Source organism: Maylandia zebra, linkage group LG5 (genome assembly GCF_041146795.1).
Source record: "Maylandia zebra isolate NMK-2024a linkage group LG5, Mzebra_GT3a, whole genome shotgun sequence".
In the NCBI taxonomy this organism is placed as follows: domain Eukaryota; kingdom Metazoa; phylum Chordata; class Actinopteri; order Cichliformes; family Cichlidae; genus Maylandia; species Maylandia zebra.
In genome coordinates, this window is record NC_135171.1 from 20,973,553 (window position 1) to 20,991,882 (window position 18,330).

Genomic DNA, 18,330 nt, shown 5'->3' on the forward strand with positions numbered 1-18,330 from the left:
TGAACTGTAGACAACAGAACTGTGGATCAATCGGCCTCACGTACAGAGAGGGAAACTGTTTTCTGAAGGCAACACGCGTTTTTAATACAGTTTCCAACTGGACATAGGAGCAAATGTGTGAACGCATTTTTCAAGTTGTTTTCGATGTTTCTACTGGCTTTCTTTTATGCTATTGTGTGTTGCGCGTTTTGCTCCCGCCCACAAAAATCAGTGCTAGAGGAAAACAGCCGCTCCCGCTACTGATTGGCTCCGCGGTGCGCTCCAATCACCGCGATGTAGTGACTCTTCTCCACACAAACCCGAGCGGTCGACTAGTAAGGTTGTGACAAATGTAGCGAAAACACAAACAGGTTTTGTTTGGTTTTGTTTTTCTAACTGGATGTACTCCTGTTCGTGAAGACTAGAACAAGTTGAAGCAGAGGATTAAGAAAACGACAGCCGAGTAGTGGTCTAAATGGTCAGACTCGGAAGCAACGAGGGGATTTGGGAAGATTCAAGGACACATTTCTTCTCTATAAATACGATGGTGATGTTTATTTGATTCGACGCCAGCCTGGAGATTTGAATAAGAATGAAGGTCCTTGTGAAGAAGGTGCAGCAGGCGCTCTACGTCCTGCTGCCGTGTGTACTCCAGCTCTGCTGCGCTCAGACTCAAGGAGGTGGGTATAAACACCCGCACACACGTTTATTTTTATCATTAGCCTGGGAGAGGAACGATGAATACCCCCTCTCACTTCCACCTTAGTTAGAGGTAATCACCTGTCCTCACAGACCTCATATGCAGAACCTGTTCTGCATACTTGTTTGCTGTGAGTCACCTGCACCTCTCCCACGGCTCGATATGCTTTATCATGTTTGTGACAGAGTGGCCCAGCTTCTCTGCCTTACTGACAGCCAAATGTGCATTTCTTTAATAGTTCCGCAGTTGCAGTGGCTATTAAGTAAAATATCGCAAAATAAAAGTGCCCAAACTTTACATGGATGGCAACAGTTTGTGGTGTGAAGTAGAAAAAACACGAGTGCTGGTTTACTGCTTGCTCTTGGCATAGTTTAGCCTAATCTATAAGGGACATCACACTGAAACTGATCACATCTTAATGTGTGGGTTCATATAGGGCAACTAGTCATTATTTTCATTAGCGAATCATCTGTCAGGGTTTTTATTCCCCTCATCTGTTTAATAGTTTGATCATTTATATTCTAAAATTTCAACAGATGTTCTCTTCAAGAATAATTACACTTTTATTACCACATAATTAATCAATTGATCAGCTCTCAGAGTAACACATAAGCATTAAACGTCATATAGGTGTATGGGAAGTAAAGGTAGCATAGAATTAAAGTGCTCACATACATGAAACTTTTAGTTGTTTGCCGTGCTTGAGTGATAATAAAAAGAACTTTATTTGTGTGGCACTTTTCTAAACACAAAGTTTCAAAGTGCTTCAGAGTTTGAAATTATAGAAGCTGCACATTAAAGATGTACTCGTTTCAACATATTCAACCACATATTCAACCACAGGGACACACAACATATAAACTTCCACCCACACAAAAAGACCTAAACCAGCGATGTCAGACTCAGTTTACGTCGCGGGTCACATACGGCCCACTTTGCTCTGAAGTGGGCCCGATCAGTGAAACGACGTGATTAATGTGTAAAGAAAAAAGTTAAATGCACAGACTGACCTGCATTTATAAAATATAGTAAGTTTTGTAAATCTAGTGGACTCACTAATAGTTCAAAAACAGGAACTTTGGTGTAGCATAGACGGGCATGGAGGTAGGCAGTCTTAATTGATAGGAAAAGCCATAAAACTTGTGAAAACACAATTAAAAGATCAAAATCTGTGCACTCTCTTACATTTTCTAAAGCTGTCCAGTGGGCCAGATTTCAGTCTTCGCTAGGTCGATTCTGATCCCCGGACCTTATGTTTGACAGCCACAATGAAAACTATGGCCCCAGAATATTGGGGGAAACATTAAGGGAAAAATGGCTTATAAAAATTAGTTTTTTTTAGTAGAAGGCTGTTCCAGAGTTTGGGAGCTACAACCTCAATACATGATCACCTCTGATTGTAAAGTAAGAGCATGGTACAGTCAGGAGATCCTAATCAGATGATCTGAATGGTCTGCAGTGGTCTCTTTAGATCTGTTACAAATGCACTCTGTCACCACTAAGCATTCTGATATGTTTGAGTTTTGATTTGAGTCCTGAAGGAACGCTGTGAACTTTGACTTTGTGTTATTGCTTTTGCCAGCTTTTACAGGTGAATTTCCAGGTGTGTCTCTTTTCTTAGTGTCTGAAAAAAACAATGCTTGGCAGGTGCTGTTCCGTGACTTACTGTGTAGTCATCACCACTTCCCAAAAAAAAAACAACTCATGAAAGTGCGGGAAATGACTCTAAACCTCTTGAAGAGGACCACTAATGCACAGCTTCATTCCTTTTGACCTGGTTATTAAACACATGCCGTCATTAATATATTAAATAATAGAGAAACTAATCATAACACTGGCCTGTGGTTTGTTGGCTGCTTTCTTTGTGTCTTTTTTATATGAAACATCAAAGTCGCTTTCTACAATAAAGCAAATGAAATGCTGTTCACACACTCCTTTGAGCACAAAGCCTAAAAGACAGCGTTACATAAAGCACACTCTAAGTGAACTGTACTGCTGCAGCCAAGTTGTAGTACTTGCATTTTTGGATGCAGTTGTTTTCCCAAGAAGAAAAACAAGGAATTTTATACTCTGAATATCACAACCTTTGCAAAACAGTCTCTCAGGTGTATCAGAGAGGGGGTTTCCTTTAATATTAGGAGGGGAAAAAGTCTTTTAAAAAGAAAAACTAGAACCTTTTAAAAATTGCACTCATGCAGGTGTGACCTGACCAAATAGCTGATGTGTCGAAAAGCAAATATGCTGTTGCTCCTGTTGCCAGAGTGCGATGTTAAGCAACCCTCTGTCTTGGTGTGTTCAGCAATGCTTTGTGGAGCACGTAAAGAGTCTTCCAATTCATTTACACACAATCTGTGCCTAGTCAATACCTCGCGAGTTGCTCAGGAGCCTGTGTTTGCGTTCGCGTGCGCACGCGTGTGCACGCTCACTTCTGAGTTATGCAGCAATCTCTGTACGTCCTGTGCCAAGTTTCTGTTTACCTCATCGTCTCAGCTGCTTTTATTAGGCTTGTTTATCTCCTCCTCCCTCTATTCTTTTCTTTCGCTGTCTCTTTTCTTTTCAAATACTGAATCCTTGGTAACAGACAAATGAAAATAACAGCTAAACCCGATCCGTGCTGCGTTTTCATCGTGTGTTAGGTTACCTGTCAGGACAATGACAACACGCTGAAGTGAGTTCACAATTCGTGCATGCTCGTTAGTGATGGATTTAAGTAGGAAGGCTGACATACCTCAGTGTTTGTAAAGAGTTGGGGTGACAAACAAAAAGTGTCGGCTTTGGACAGAGAGAGGTTTGGGTGCACATCTTGATACAGTACGACACTTGTTTTGCACTCTTTCAAAATGGGGCCATTGTGTTCGTGTGTGTCAATGTGTGTGCATTGACTCTAAACCCTCCACTCCATTCTTTTTTTCTCTCTCCATCATCCATCTGCCAACACTGAAAGTCCTCCTTTGACAGAGGAAAAACCCACTCAGCTTGTTGAGATTTTCAGCTCCCACAGCTGCAACTTTGTGCACCTCCTGTATGACAGACACACTTTGTCACATACAGTCCTGCATGCGTACACACCGGTTTTTCCCTTTCTAGAGGGCTGTGCTTATGCATGCTCTATATAAGTTACTGGGTAGAAGGTTGTGGACTATGTGTAGAGGTGTTGGCAAGTATTTCCCAACAGGCAATTCAGACATTGTCAACCACTGATAGCACTGTGCACCTCACAGGGTAGGGCAGACAAAGAATTTGACCTGTGAGCTGTGCGTGAGCTTTCAATTATTTGGATTTTAATTAGCAAAAGTAAAGCAAAGCAAAATATGAAAAGGAAAGGCCTCAAGAGGAAATAAAAGTAGAACAGGTTTTTTTCACTTGTTGCAAAATATAGACTTATAGACTTTTGTTTGGCATTATCTTCACATGATAACCACAGAACTACAACTTTAATCCTAGACTAATGTGTGAAAACTTCCAACTTTCCCACACTTTCAAATCTGCTGTGTGACTGCTAAATTGTCAAGGCCAGTTAACCTCCACATTACTGGGATGACAGCAGATAATGGTGATGTAAACCTTCACAGATTTTATTTTTGTGAACTTCACTCTCACCCCCAATTTGAAACATAGGCTTCCTGTTAAAGTGTTTTGTCAGTCCAAGCCGAGTAAACCCTGATCACATAATCAGGGCTATTCTCCAAGACTTAACAAAGCTCCTCATGAGCCCAAGAGAACATTTTACAACTGTTTGCACAAGCTAAGTGTGACTGCACGGTGAGCAATCACATCTTTATGTCTAATATCTGCAGAGTTTCATGTCACTTCACCATTATGTGTTTAAGCTGAGCACGAGATGCTGCTTCTGCTGTCATCCTAGAACGGCGGTGAACTGTCCTGGACAGTTTGCAGGTGTTATGAGTAAGACATCATTTTCTGGAAAGCAGGATAAACAAATACTCGTCGTTTCTGTTATATTGCACTGGTGACAGGAGCTTCTGAGCAGGATATCTAAAAATAACTGTTAAAAGCAAACGCACACATGATGGCTAAACATCATGCAGCGTATTTTTCTGATTTGAGTCGTTTCATATTTTTAGTACAGAGCTAGGGTTTTTTTTGAAGATGGTGTTCTCAAAAACACAGTAAAGTAATCCTTATCGGGACTTTATGACATGCTTTTTGCAACATTGTATCACACAAGTACACACGCACACACACACTTTGACCTGCGCAGCGTTCCTTTGCTGTGAGGTTAATAATCATTAGTCTTTTTATGCCCTTGTTGATCCTGTTGTTCTGCTTTTACTGTAAATTTGTTTCAGTACAAAGTAATCCTGGGATAGTCGTCCATATATCCAGTACGCTGCAAGCACGAACTGCTGATAGTTAATTTGGCATAAACTGTAAGTAAATGTATCCTACAAAGACTTTCAAGCTTGCCCCGGGATCACAAAGGCTGCTTTTTTTTCATCCTAAAAATAACAGGTGTCTGACTTTATTAAGTATCACTTAATCCAAGAGGCAAAAATCCTCTCTCTTGATCTAAAATGGCTTAACTGGCAGGAAATGCATGTGATTGATACATTGAGACCATGAGCATGTGGGCATTCCTTTTAAAGTTTTTTTTAATGAGATTTTACATCATTGTTGTAGCGCAATTTCTCATCTTTCAACCACACAAGATGTAGTGAAGGTAATAGGGAGTGCTGTTAGTTATTAAAGCTGGGCTTACAGGTCATCCCAAAGGTGTTGGATCAGGTTGTAGGAAAGCAAACCAAGTTACTGGAAGCACTCTGTTGTTTAAAAGATAATTGTATGATCTAACTGTAAGTTGGATGTGCATAAAGCTGACATATCATACATAAGCATATTTCTGTGCAAAGTATTGCTTTTCTATGAGTTTCACATCAGTAGCCACACTCTGTTCACCGTCCGTGTTCCCGTTCTTCCATTTTCTCTCAGCAGCTTCTCTCCCGTCTAACATTTGAATAGCAAAGCAGCCTTCGAGTGATGCTGAATGGCTAAAGTCCCACAGACCATAAACAAGGCTTTGTATTTTTATTGGAAAGAAGGGCATGCTCTGCACAATCCTTAGCTCGTTTCAAACTGTTACAGTACATTTATTCATATTGAGCACACCAAACACAGTGGTGTGTAGTAAGTGGCATAAAGCACACTTTGTAAGGAATTATGCTGTTGACTCATTAATGATTCATTAGAACCTCTGTGGGATTATTTGTGTTGTGATATAATTGCTCAATCACCAGTGATGTTTAGCAGTTTTACCCACTTTATCTCAACTGAGTAAATAATGTACTCAGGACAATAATATATTCACACGGTGAATGAAATGTAGAGTACTGCTCCTGAGTTTGGGATCACTTAGAATGCTTATTGGGGTTTTGTTTTGTTTTTCTTAAACACAGACACATTTGTTTATATTTATATATATTGTAAGGCATGAAATTAACCCGAAATGTTGAAAAATACAAAGAGTATAATTTCAATCATATATAATTTCTCATGAGTCTTATTAGAAGATCCAACAACCACTGCTTTGTGTTAACTAATTAAAGTTTATCCTGTTAAAAGTAAGCATACATTTGACGTGTTTTATAAATTAAACATGGATGGATGGCCTCTGCGGGTTTGTTTATAGTTTAAAAACAGGTCTGAAACTTCTTTAAAATCAAGTCAGAAAAAATGTGGACAGATGCATAGATATAGATATAAAAAAAAGTTCCCACCAAGTAGCTGTGTGGCGTCTGTTTGTCAAACTAAAGACTTCCACTTTCTTTTCTGATAGGAGCCAGTTTGGTCTATCTGAAGGTAGTGGCACGCAGCGCCGGCACTACGGTTTCATAAGTTAGTTTTTTGGGCTTATTTTAAGACTGTAACCAGTGTTGAGGTCATTACCCAAAAAAAGTAATGTATCGAACAATTTCACCTGAAACTCATTGACACATACACACACCAGTTAGCTATGTAAACCTATAGGCTAGAGTCAAACACACCAACACAGTGAGGAGACAGCCAAAGCCACCCCGAGTGATCTCCACAGCCACACAAACAGCCACATTTCTAAATATGTTTCTTTAATTGACAGAACATCTCTCTGCTGTGCTAACGTGAATGGAAAGTGTTTATTTTTAGCTCATTAATTAAACTGTTAAAACTGAACATGATAAACTAGGTAACGCAGTGTGCTGGAGGTTGTGGGAAATGGCTCGCTGTATACTGACGTGGATAGCCTTTTAAAAATCAGATGATTAATGAATCATTACAGCGTTTACTGTCATTCCCAACTCTTCTGGTTATTTGAAATGAGGACACATGTTTTTCTGAAAAAACTTTTTTTTTAAATCTAAGAACCTTTGCTTTTCACAGTGACCGTTTGTGACGGCACCAAGAACTTTCTGAGCACGACTGGGAATTCAGAGATCCAGTACAACTTGATGAAGACGAGGTACAATAACTGCGACATTGTGATGGGCAACCTCGAGATCACCATGATGGACCACACCAGAGACTTCAGCTTTCTGGAGGTGAGGTTGCAAACATTACAAACAACAAACCAAGAGAGAGTTTGACTACCGCTTTCACTGCAAATTGTGTCACTGACAAGATGAGTAAGTATGTGAATCAACCATTTTCATTCGCCCAGGAGAACACAGAGGGTCAACACTTGTTCTGTTTGATCGCTCTCTGTAATGGATTTTGTCTCAAATCCAGAATGAGCTCATTTATGCCCCCACTCCTTTTGTGCTAGTCATGCCACTGAAGTCAGTGACTAACTCAGTAAGCAAACACGCCCCTGCTGATTTGTGACCCTGATAACAATTTGATTGAGCAGAAGAATTGACAAACTGCATTTTTCTCTTCCTTGTTCTTTTCTTTTGCCTTGCAGTCTATCAAGGAGGTGACAGGGTACATCCTTTTTGCTATCAATGAGTTCAGCCGCCTCCCACTGCACCACCTGCGCATCATCAGAGGCAGCACACTGTATGAGGACCAGTATGCCTTGGCTGTCATGGTCAACTATCAGAGGGATGGGGAGCATGGCCTTCAAGAACTGGGCCTGACTCACCTCACAGGTACACAGAGAGTCACTCATTTGATGTATAGAGTGTGTTTAACATGTGGGAGGCTGGATTGGAGCAGATAAGAGGTCAAGTTGGATGTGGCACTCTTACTGTTAGAGCTCCCACACCTACACAGTTCAGCCACACCTTTAGAATACCGGTTGTTGAAACGCAGCAGTGTGTGTGTTTGTGCCCGTGTGTGTGCTTGTGTGTGTAGGAGTGATATGAAGTCCCTGGAATGTACCATGTGCTCAACCGCTCAACTGCCAGTGTAACATGAGCTCCAGCACATGATACGTTTGCTGTGTAGTAAACAGAGAATGGCAGAGTTTGTTAGGATGAGTCACAGGCCTGTTCGGGCTTGCTTTCCTAATTGTACTGCCCCATTTACACCTATGTGTACCTTCTACAGAGATCCTCAGGGGAGGAGTGAAGATCATCCAGAATAAGTATCTGAGCTACGCCCCGCAGGTGAATTGGCTGGACATAGTGAAGGATGGAACAGCCCAAATTGTGATAGAGGACAATGGGCCTGAAAGTGAGTGCACTGGGTTGTAACTACACACATAAATATGAGCACCAGGTATGTTTAAGGATCGGTTCAGATTTCCGTTTCACTATAAAACAGTTCAACAGAAATTCAGCAAAGGTAAACATGGAACTTTAAACTGAAAGAGGTAGCTGTTTTTCCAGTCTTTTCAGTGCTTATTTCCCTTTCTGTGTTACTGCCTCTCGGCCAAATCTCAGTGAAAGGAGGAGAAATCACTGTCGAGGAAAATTGGAGCAAAAAACATAGGTAACTTAAAAAGATCCACTCTTTGGAGTGCATATAATAGATGGATGTAGTCACCACGACTTCATCCGCTGGTTTGTGAAAGCATTAGACAGTCTGCGTCTTGTTTTTAGGAGCCAGAAGTGAATCCGTTTTAGCCGACAGGTTGGAATCTTAAGCTAATACTAGCAAGCTTAATGTTAATGTGCATCCATAGACTGATGCATTGCATTACCCAGACACAAATACCTGCTAATTGTACTAACATACAAATAAAATAGTAGAATTTCACTCCACAAAATGATGCAATTAACCACACAGAAAACACCTAAAAACCTCCTTAAAAGGTGCAAACACGACAAACATGGTAAAGTGGACCATCTGAGGTGACACCTAGCAGACACGTGGTGGTCTAGCAGCCCCTGGTCTCAAACTTCAAAGCCTTAAAACAATTTAAACATGTGAGTCATTAAAAAAAATAAGCACAGAAGGTCAAATTAGTTCTAAAGACAGAAACCATTTTTTGTTTAAGTCTGTAAACATGTTATGTTTACGCTGGCGAAACATTTTAATATGAATGTCTTATTGGGGTTAACTCGCACTTGGATTCACCCTCAACTGGCCATTAGAGGAACTGCAGGCTTCATTTTTCAGCGCTGCAAGTTGCATCTTGTAACTTGTTGAGGTTTCATTTTTTTCTTCTGCTGAACTTTGGATTTAAAACAAAAAACAAAATCTGAACTTTTCCTTTAATTTAAGACTTTTGTTCTGGTTTTGTATTAAAATGCGGAAACTAATAAGAGTTTGTTTTTTTTTTTATCTCAGAGCCTTGTCACAAAGCCTGTGGAGACGTGCCATGCTGGGGTCCAGGAAATGACACATGCCAGATCTGTGAGTCATATCAAGCACCTTTATCTTTAATGTCTTGATTTTCCACGCACTGGTTACCTTGTGAGATGTCTCACACATGAATCATGGCTGCTGCCAGAGTTGTTCATTTACATTGCACATTGTTAATAATATACGTAACTTCAAAGTTAAAAGTTTAATATGCATCTACGGTACAGTTTTAGTTTCACGCCAGGTTTTTACAAGCGTCGACTCTCTTACAGTGACAAAGACCGTGTGCGCCCCTCAGTGTAGTGGCCGCTGCTTTGGTAGAAACCCGAGCGAGTGCTGCCACGTTGAGTGTGCTGGAGGTTGCACTGGGCCCAAGGATACAGACTGCTTTGTGAGTCCAAGTCTTCCACAGGCTTTAATGAGAAGATATTTTCACATGTTGCAGTACAGAAAACGCAGATGTAAAAATAAAACGTTCCTCTGTTATAAATTGCATTTTGCAGGCCTGCAGGAACTTCAACAACTCGGGCTCCTGCGTGCCTCAGTGCCCACAAACTGTGATCTACAACAGGCTTACATATAGAATGGAGCCCAACCCCAATGCCAAGTACCAGTACGGCTCTATTTGTGTGACCCAATGCCCCAGTGAGTCCCACACATGACAATATTCACATAAACTCAGAATTTATACATAGTTTCTTCCTGTAAGATTGCTGTTTTTATATATTTTTAATCATTGTTATGACTGCGCTGTTCAGCTTTCTTCACAGTGTTTACTGAAGGCGTAACGCAGTCACTGACGATCATTTATGCATTTATTCTCATGCGTTTTCTGTTTTTTTAATAGAAATCTTTGTGGTGGATGGCAGTTCATGTGTGAGCAACTGCCCATCTAATAAAATGGAAGTGGAGAAAAATGGTGTGAAAACATGTGAGCCCTGCAAAGGCCTCTGCCCTAAAGGTATTTCATGCAGATCGAACTCAAGCTCTCTCTACAGATACCTTACAGCTTTGCTGTTATTAACTGTTTCCTTCTCATCTTTTTTTTTTCCCAGTTTGCCATGGCACAAGCTGGACTGATTCAAACAGCGAAACGGTCGATGCTCGCAACATAGAAAGTTTCATAAACTGCACTAAGATCCAGGGAAGTCTTAACTTCCTGGTGACGGGAATAGAAGGGTAAAAAAAACTTTCTTTCATAAAACGCAGCAAAGATTTAAAAAAATATTCTCTAGATCAACCTGCACTTTTTTGACGTTTTTGCAACATGCTTTTCCTTTTACTTACTTATTTCATTTTGGCTCAGTGATGCCTACAACAAGGTACCACCCCTTGATCCAGAAAAACTGAAAATCTTCAACACGGTGGAGGAGATTACAGGTGTGTGTATGTTGTGGGGTTGTGCTTTTTTTTTAGACTGTCACTTAGACTGCTTTTATCTTTTTATGTTATTTAATGCCATTTGCAGTCTGTTTTTCAGAAGCCTCAACCAATCTCTCTGTTTTCAGACTTCCTCAACATCCAGTCGTGGCCTGCAAGCATGTCTGACCTGTCAGTCTTCTCCAACCTCCAAACAATTCAGGGAAGAAAACTTTACAAGTGAGAAACAGTTGTTTTGTTTTTGTCTTTTCTGCATTGTTATGCAGACAGAGTATTTGCTGGAATATAAAAGTAATTTTGTTTTTATTTTCTTTGTTATTTCTAATTTTTATCCTATCTTGTTATCCTGTTTAGAGGAGTGATTAGTAAAAGGTACAGTAAAGATTTCACATGCTCACATCTCTCTATCTCCTCTTAGAGCCTACAAATGTTCTGTCCGAATCCGTGGTGTTGGTATTTTTCAGTATGATTTTTTCAGGGGTAATTCAGCACTGGGATTGTTTGGTTAAGCTGGCCGTGGGCACAACTTTTTAAAGCTGGGAGAGGCAGCATGTTTTTGACATCAATTTGACAAAGAAAAAGCTCTTTTCAGGCTGGTCTCAAGCTTCAGTAAATGAGAGGAAAGCAAGATGGGGTACATCAGAGTACTTTTACCTGGGTTTAAATCCCGTCTGAAACCAAAAGCACTAAAGCATTAAAAACAAACCGCCTTCTCAGCTTTAATGAGTTCACATATAACTAAAGAATTTACCAAAGTAGATTCTACAAAATTGATACCGCAGTATCAGTTTTGTTGTAGTATTTCCATACTACATACTACATGATGCATGAAAATACTGAAGATTAAACATGAATATGTTTGTTGGCTGTTTGTCTTTTTAAGTACACGGGTTATGCAATTTGAAAAACATGACATTCAGACACCGAATCACTGAATTCATATTGTGTCTAAAAGGTATCAAAATGAATAGATGGTGACAAACTTCTCAAAGAAAACACACTGTGAAAGATTATATTACATCATTAAATGTGATCAGTAAGAACAACAAGAAACAAAGTGCCACACTGCTAGATTTTGTGCAAATACAGCTAAAGTGCATTAATTGTGTTTGTAAACCTTAAAAAATAATGTCTGACATCATGTTCTTGAAAACTGCTAAACCTAAAAGAAATATGGCTTTCAATATTCACTTTGATTTTGTGGTATTTTAAACAAAATTGGAACATTTTCATCCACTTTCTGACCTTTATTTACTTCCTGCTGTTCTACAGGAGCTATGCACTCATGGTGGTTAAGATCAATTCTCTGACCTCGCTGGGGTTGCGCTCGCTGCAAAACATAAATGATGGTGCCGTGTACATTAAAGGAAACAAGAATCTCTGCTATCATGATACTGTCAACTGGACACGGCTTTTAGGCTCCCGTCCACAGAAACGTTCAAAGCTCTTAGACGTCACCGACAACCAAAAGAAGGATGAATGTGGTGAGTGGGGACGGACCATTTAAAACTTGCAAGACGTGATTGTGAACAATGGCTCTGCTCATAACATCGTTTCTGTTTTGGTTGCGTCCTTAGTTAAAGAGAAGCATGTGTGTCACCCGCTGTGCTCCTCTGATGGCTGCTGGGGTCCGGGCCCAGACCAGTGTGTCAGCTGTAAGAAATACAGCAGGGGAGGAACCTGTGTACCAGACTGCATGTTCTTAACTGGGTCAGTATTCACAAAATGACGTATAAAGCGATTATTAATATAAAGCTTTAACGGTGTAACATGTATGCAGGTTGTTAGAGAGTGAATGACAAGAAGGAGTGGTATTAAAGAAACAAGCAGTGATTTAGAGAATTGATATTTTCTGATAGTTTTAAACAGAATTTACATTTTAAAGCACAAATACTCACACCCTGTTTGAAGTGCCACATTGCTGGATTATGTGCAAATACAGATAAAGTACATGCTTAATCGTATCCACCGTGCTCTCTGTGTACAAATCAGCAGGGGAGACAAATCGAATGACTGATTCAAATGCATTGCTGCCCACTTCTAGTGTGTTATAAGTGAAGACTAAGAGTGATTACTGTGTATAGGTCTATACATTGTTAAGGAAAATCCTGAGCATTGGCCCTAAGATGTGACTAATGTCTGCTGTAAGTCTTTGAACTTGAATAGAAACTGGGTTTATGCCTCGATTGCAGGAAGCAGAGGGAGTTTGCTACTAAGTCAGGGGAGTGTCTGCCCTGTCACCCTGAGTGTAAGGTCCAGGAGGGGAAGGAGACGTGCACAGGCCCGGTATGTTTGACTTAAAACTTCTAGAAGGAAAAAAAAAGAAAAGAAAAGAACTGGCATAAGGCTTCTGCTGCCACCTAGCGGCCTTACAAAAATGGCTGTCCACCATAATGCCACTCGCCTTCAACTCTTGCAAAAACCTTTCTGCTTTTATTCACCCTTTTTTTTTTGTCTGCAGGGAGCAAATAAATGTCTAGCTTGTGCCAGCCTGAAAGATGGCCCACACTGTGTCTCCATGTGTCCTGAGGGTGTTATGGGGCAGGAGGGAACCATCTTTAAATATCCAGACAAGGAGGGCAACTGTAAACCTTGCCACAACAACTGTACCCAGAGGTAAGTACAAGTGGAATGATGTAGTTAGACACACACAATTTGCTTCTTTAAACTGATCCCCTGTGTTTATTGTTTTTAGGTGCACCGGTCCAGGAATCGGGGACTGTACAATATCATCTAGGTACATTTCAGGGTAAGTTCTCCTCTCATTCTGATATATGCTGTATGTAATTTTGACATTCAAGTATTAAGAGCTGACACTGTGCCCCTTTTCTCCTCTGCCTTTAGGCAAATGACCACGGCTATCGTACTGGGAGTGATTGCCCTCATCTTTGCTTCCTTCTCCATTTTCGTGCTAAGTATTCTCTACCGCCGAAGTCTCGCTATTCGTCGCAAGCGCGCCATGAGAAGATACATGATGAATAGCGAAGTCAGTATCTGTATTCGAGTGTTACTGTGCCGCTGTGCTTGTTTTGGGTTTGTCATAATTCATGCCCCTGTGTGCCTGCAGAGTTTTGAGCCCCTGGAAGATAAAGGGACAAAATATGAAGCTCGGACCCTTAAACCTACAGAGCTGCGTAAGATCAGGCTCCTGGGTAATGGAGTGTTTGGATCAGTCCATAAGGTACTTGAAAAGACAGACTCCTATAAAATGCTCCTCTTGTGCATTTTACTTTCTATTTAACAAATTATGAATCTGTCTCTCTGCACCTCACAGGGTGTTTGGATTCCTGAAGGCGACACAGTGAAGCTTCCTGTGGCCATTAAGACGATTGATGACCGCAGTGGTCGTCGGAAATTCTCTGGAGTGACCGATGTAAGAAACATAACAAAAAGAAGAAATGTGCTAAAGAGATATATTTTCAGAACCAATCACTCACTGCCTATGCAGAACCACATGCCAGGCTTCTAGGCGATGAGCATTTGACACTGAAAGTATGGATTATACAGATTTTTTTGTTGTGGAGCACCTCCTTTAATACCATAAATCTTGGTGATTGTTGACACTAAATTAAATCACTAATGATCTACTTATTCGGTTGCTACAGCACATGAGGACGATGGCAAGTCTGAACCACATTAACGTTGTCAGGACCCTGGGTATCTGTCCCGGTGACAGCCTGCAACTTGTTATCCCGCTCAACAGGCAAGGCTCGCTGCTGGCACATGTAAAGAAAAATAAGGGCAAGCTCAGCCCACAGAGGCTGCTCAACTGGTGTGTTCAAATTGCAAAGGTATGGAAGATGCTTAATATTTTTTGTTTGATGTCAAACTTTTATATATATATATATATATATATATATATATATATATATATATATATATATATATATATATGTATACAGTTTGGTTTATTCCTCCAAGTACTTCACCACCATTGTTGCTCTCTCCTGTCAGGGTATGAATTACCTGGAAGAGAACAGGATGGTTCACAGGAATCTGGCTGCCAGAAATGTACTCCTGAATGATAATTTCACTGCCCAGGTTTCAGACTATGGCATTGCAGACCTGCTCTACTCTGATGACAAGAAGTACTATTGCAACGAGCCCAAGGTCTGTTTTCTTTTTTGTTTTTGTTTCTTAGCAGAAAACGTGACATCTGGTCACACTTCTTTAAACAGTGTTAAATACCTTGCACACCTTAAAACATTATGCTGTTTTCTTTCAAAGACTTGACTGCTTGTTCTGCTGTTTTTACTCAAGTAACCAAGAGAGAACTTTTCTGTTCACAATCTTAGACACCAATCAGGTGGATGGCCCTGGAGAGCATCTTGTTCCGCAGATACACTCATCAGAGCGATGTTTGGAGTTATGGTGAGTTTTAAAGCGCTTTACCAGCGCCAGATTGTTTCATACTCACGTATTAAAGTACGCAAATTTCGGAGTCAGTATAGGAGAAGTGTAAATGCAGGCCACACTAAATTCTTCACCCTGCTTTAGGTGTGACAATATGGGAAATGATGTCTTATGGAGCAGAGCCGTATTCAACGATGCGACCACAGGAGGTTCCCGATCTGCTGGAAAAGGGCGAGCGTTTGCCCCAGCCTCAAATTTGCACCATAGATGTCTATATGGTCATGGTTAAGTGTGAGTACCTCACTAGTATTTCTCATTTTCATGTGCAGCCAGTAGTGCAAATACCAGTGGCGTGGACTGAGGGATTGCAAAAAAAATATGCTGGACTGAAATGTCTGTGTGCCATTAAGTTTAGTATAAATTCATGGAGCTCAGAAGATGATTTGGTTCATAAACCTCTGATTTTTTATCTGCCACGTCCATTAGGCGTGACATATGAATAAAATGTTAAAACTAATTTGCACATTTTAACCTGACAGACATTAAAATAAATATGAAATTGACTGAAAGCCGCCGAGTATTAAGTAGGCTGTCAATTCTTCATTTTGTAATTGGTTCCGATGCCCTTTCATGACTCTCCAGGTTGGATGATTGATGAGAATGTCCGTCCAACATTCAAGGAGCTGGCGAGTGAATTTACCAGAATGGCCAGAGACCCACCTCGCTACTTGGTGATCAAAGTAAGACAGTTTCATCACAGTACAGTAAAGTGGCGCTTCAGTTAAAGCTATGTGTAGTTTGCTATGTGATATATATATATATATATATATATATATATATATATATATATATGATTTGCCTTGTTTGGCCAGGAGGACTGTAGCCAACAGGACTCATCCCCAGATGAACCCATCCAACGAAGTGCAGACCTGGATGACTTGGATGATGTAGATGTCAACCTTGAGGACCCGTTGGCAGATGAGAAAGAAGATGACTTGTCTCCAGCCAACTACTACATGGCAAAAAGTCTCAATCGTTACTCTAGGATGGACACTCCCAAAGTAGGGCATACCACTTTCCTCTTAACTTAGTGTCAACTTTAGAAATCATATTCCTGGGCAAGATACTGAATCTCAAAATTTCCCCAATGCACGATTTTTTTTTCTTCAAGTGTTTAATGAATGTGCATGTGTGTGTGTGTGTGTATGTGTGTGTGATATCATCCATTTACTGTCTCTTTTCTTATAACAGGTGATTCTTAATTCATCCAGCGGAACTGGATACCTGCCCATGACCTCAGGTGTTGACAACCATACACAGGTAGATAAAAGAGACTTTTGTTTTGTTAAACCAATTCGTAGTGTTTATACACATGACCAGAACGAGTCCACTGAAGATTTCTGCTGTTACCAGTTTGCCAATAGAGTTCTGATTGTGTTTTGTTGGGTAGGCGATGTGGCAGTCACGCTCTCGGCTAAATTCTGCCCGTACTGTGTCCGAGAGCTCGGAAGGCTGCGGCACTGGAATGGAGATGGAGATGGGTGAGGACTTCCCCTTAGCAGGGAGCCTGAAAAGAAGACGTCATCGTGAGGACAGCGCTTATGTGTCGCAGAGAGACAGCATGTCCGGCGGGCCACCTGAGACTCCCTCACCAGAGATGGAAGAAGAAGATCAAAACGGATATGTGCTTCCTGGAGGGAGCCCGGAGAGAGGTGATACCATAATTGTTAATTTACAACACACTAACAGTTACCACTTGGAAATGAGCAGCAGCCCTAGAAGATTAGCTGTACTAAGCCAGCTGTTTAAAATACTTTGTCTTTATAGCCCCAGTTTAGCTAGTCTTTGTTTTTTACTGTTATCTGTTTCTTTCAGATACGTTGCTTTTCTCATCGCGAGCTGCTCCTGGGAGGATGGGAAAGTCTCGTTCATCAGAGCTCCTGGACGACCCAGATGATGAAGAATACGAGTACATGAACAAGCAGGTGTGTTTAACACCTGTATCACTCAGGCAAGGCAGCCAGTGGCTGAAGCCGAACAAGAAGCGAACCTCTTCAATGTCATCACACGTGACAGCGTCCTCATGTGACACCGGTGTGTCGGTGGAGGTCAGGGGAAGCTACACCAGGAGCAAGGACAACTCTGACTCCGAGCAGCAGGGTTCCAGTGAAGTTGAGTATGAATACATGGACATCAGAGGCGGTGAAAAGCTGGAAGGTCCGCCAGTACGTGACCCTCCTCCTCCTCCAGCTCCTGTGAGGATGAGCAGCAAGGTGGAAGAGGAGGAGGATGAATACGTGGAGGACGGTAACTATCATTACACAAACAGGCAGCCAAAGCTACGACAGGCTCTTCAAGACAAGAAAGAGCTGAATGTAGAGGGGACAGAGGCAGATGAATACGAGGATATGGACTGCTTTTCTGCCCCACCACCTGGCGGAGATGGTGTGGTGTATCAAAACTTACAGAGGGAGGAAAATGGGGCAGCGGGGCGCAGAGAGCAACACCAGTCTATGCGGGCCGGAGTCAGGGTTACGGAGCCTGCTGTCGGTGACAGATCTTTCGACAACCCAGGATACTGGCACAGCAGGATGTTTCTTAAGCCCAGTGCTGTGCCAACATGAAGAACATTTTAAATCTCATGGACTTCCCTCTCAAACACAGTCATGAAGGATCTGAAATGAGAAAAGCAACCAAAAGCCACGTTAAAGATGTAGCATGTAACAAAATGTACAAACCCCCCCAAACAACACGTGACTATTTTGCAGCTTTGTCCTTTGTTATACATCAAAATTGTTTTTATTATGTGATACAAGCTATATTTTTGTGTTTACATTGTAAATAAAGAGATTTCAGGTAAGAAATTGTGACAATATCATTTGAAGAATCATTTAAAGATGTTTACTCAATAAAAATATTTTGAATACTTGGTATGGAACTGCAACATTTTTATTTTAAATGAGCTGGTGAACTGTATAATGATGCAAAGTGTGCAACCTGTCAAAGGGCGCACATCTAATTACAGATTAACAAATATCCTTGGCTGAGCTATAGACATTTGCTCAAGTGGTAAATGCTCCCACAGGAGAAATATAATTATTAATGTTTCATTGTTCTCAGCTACAGCTGGGGGAGAAGTCAGTTACACCCTGTAAAAGGTGCTAGAAGCAAAAAAAAAAACAAAACCAAAACCCACAGTTGTTATCCAAAAACTGAGAGAAACTAGCTTTTACACC

The 18,330-nt window shown here is 41.0% G+C and overlaps 1 protein-coding gene across 1 annotated transcript; it reads left to right on the top strand.

Moving 5' to 3' along the window:
* The first annotated feature begins 282 nt into the window (after positions 1–282).
* On the top strand, positions 283–18,020 carry LOC101469990 (receptor tyrosine-protein kinase erbB-3). Its single transcript, XM_014408943.4, has 29 exons — positions 283–659; positions 7,055–7,212; positions 7,575–7,761; positions 8,162–8,287; positions 9,347–9,412; positions 9,634–9,752; positions 9,865–10,006; positions 10,209–10,322; positions 10,417–10,540; positions 10,668–10,741; positions 10,870–10,960; positions 11,096–11,113; positions 12,014–12,225; positions 12,319–12,451; positions 12,934–13,027; positions 13,203–13,357; positions 13,437–13,490; positions 13,586–13,727; positions 13,809–13,922; positions 14,016–14,114; positions 14,347–14,532; positions 14,696–14,851; positions 15,037–15,112; positions 15,239–15,385; positions 15,737–15,834; positions 15,967–16,155; positions 16,346–16,414; positions 16,545–16,806; positions 16,970–18,020. The coding sequence occupies exons 1-29, from the start codon at positions 572–574 to the stop codon at positions 17,716–17,718; spliced, it is 4,242 nt and encodes a 1,413-aa protein (XP_014264429.3). The 5' UTR covers positions 283–571; the 3' UTR covers positions 17,719–18,020.
* Positions 18,021–18,330: the final 310 nt, after the last annotated feature.

Bases quoted from the DNA above. Each gene is read 5' to 3' on its own strand.
- LOC101469990 (XM_014408943.4), top strand. From the start codon at position 572: ATGAAGGTCCTTGTGAAGAAGGTGCAGCAGGCGCTCTACGTCCTGCTG. The intron at 7,762-8,161 runs GTACACAGAGAG...TACCTTCTACAG, and splicing joins GGGCCTGACTCACCTCACAG to AGATCCTCAGGGGAGGAGTG. The intron at 9,413-9,633 runs GTGAGTCATATC...ACTCTCTTACAG, and splicing joins AAATGACACATGCCAGATCT to TGACAAAGACCGTGTGCGCC.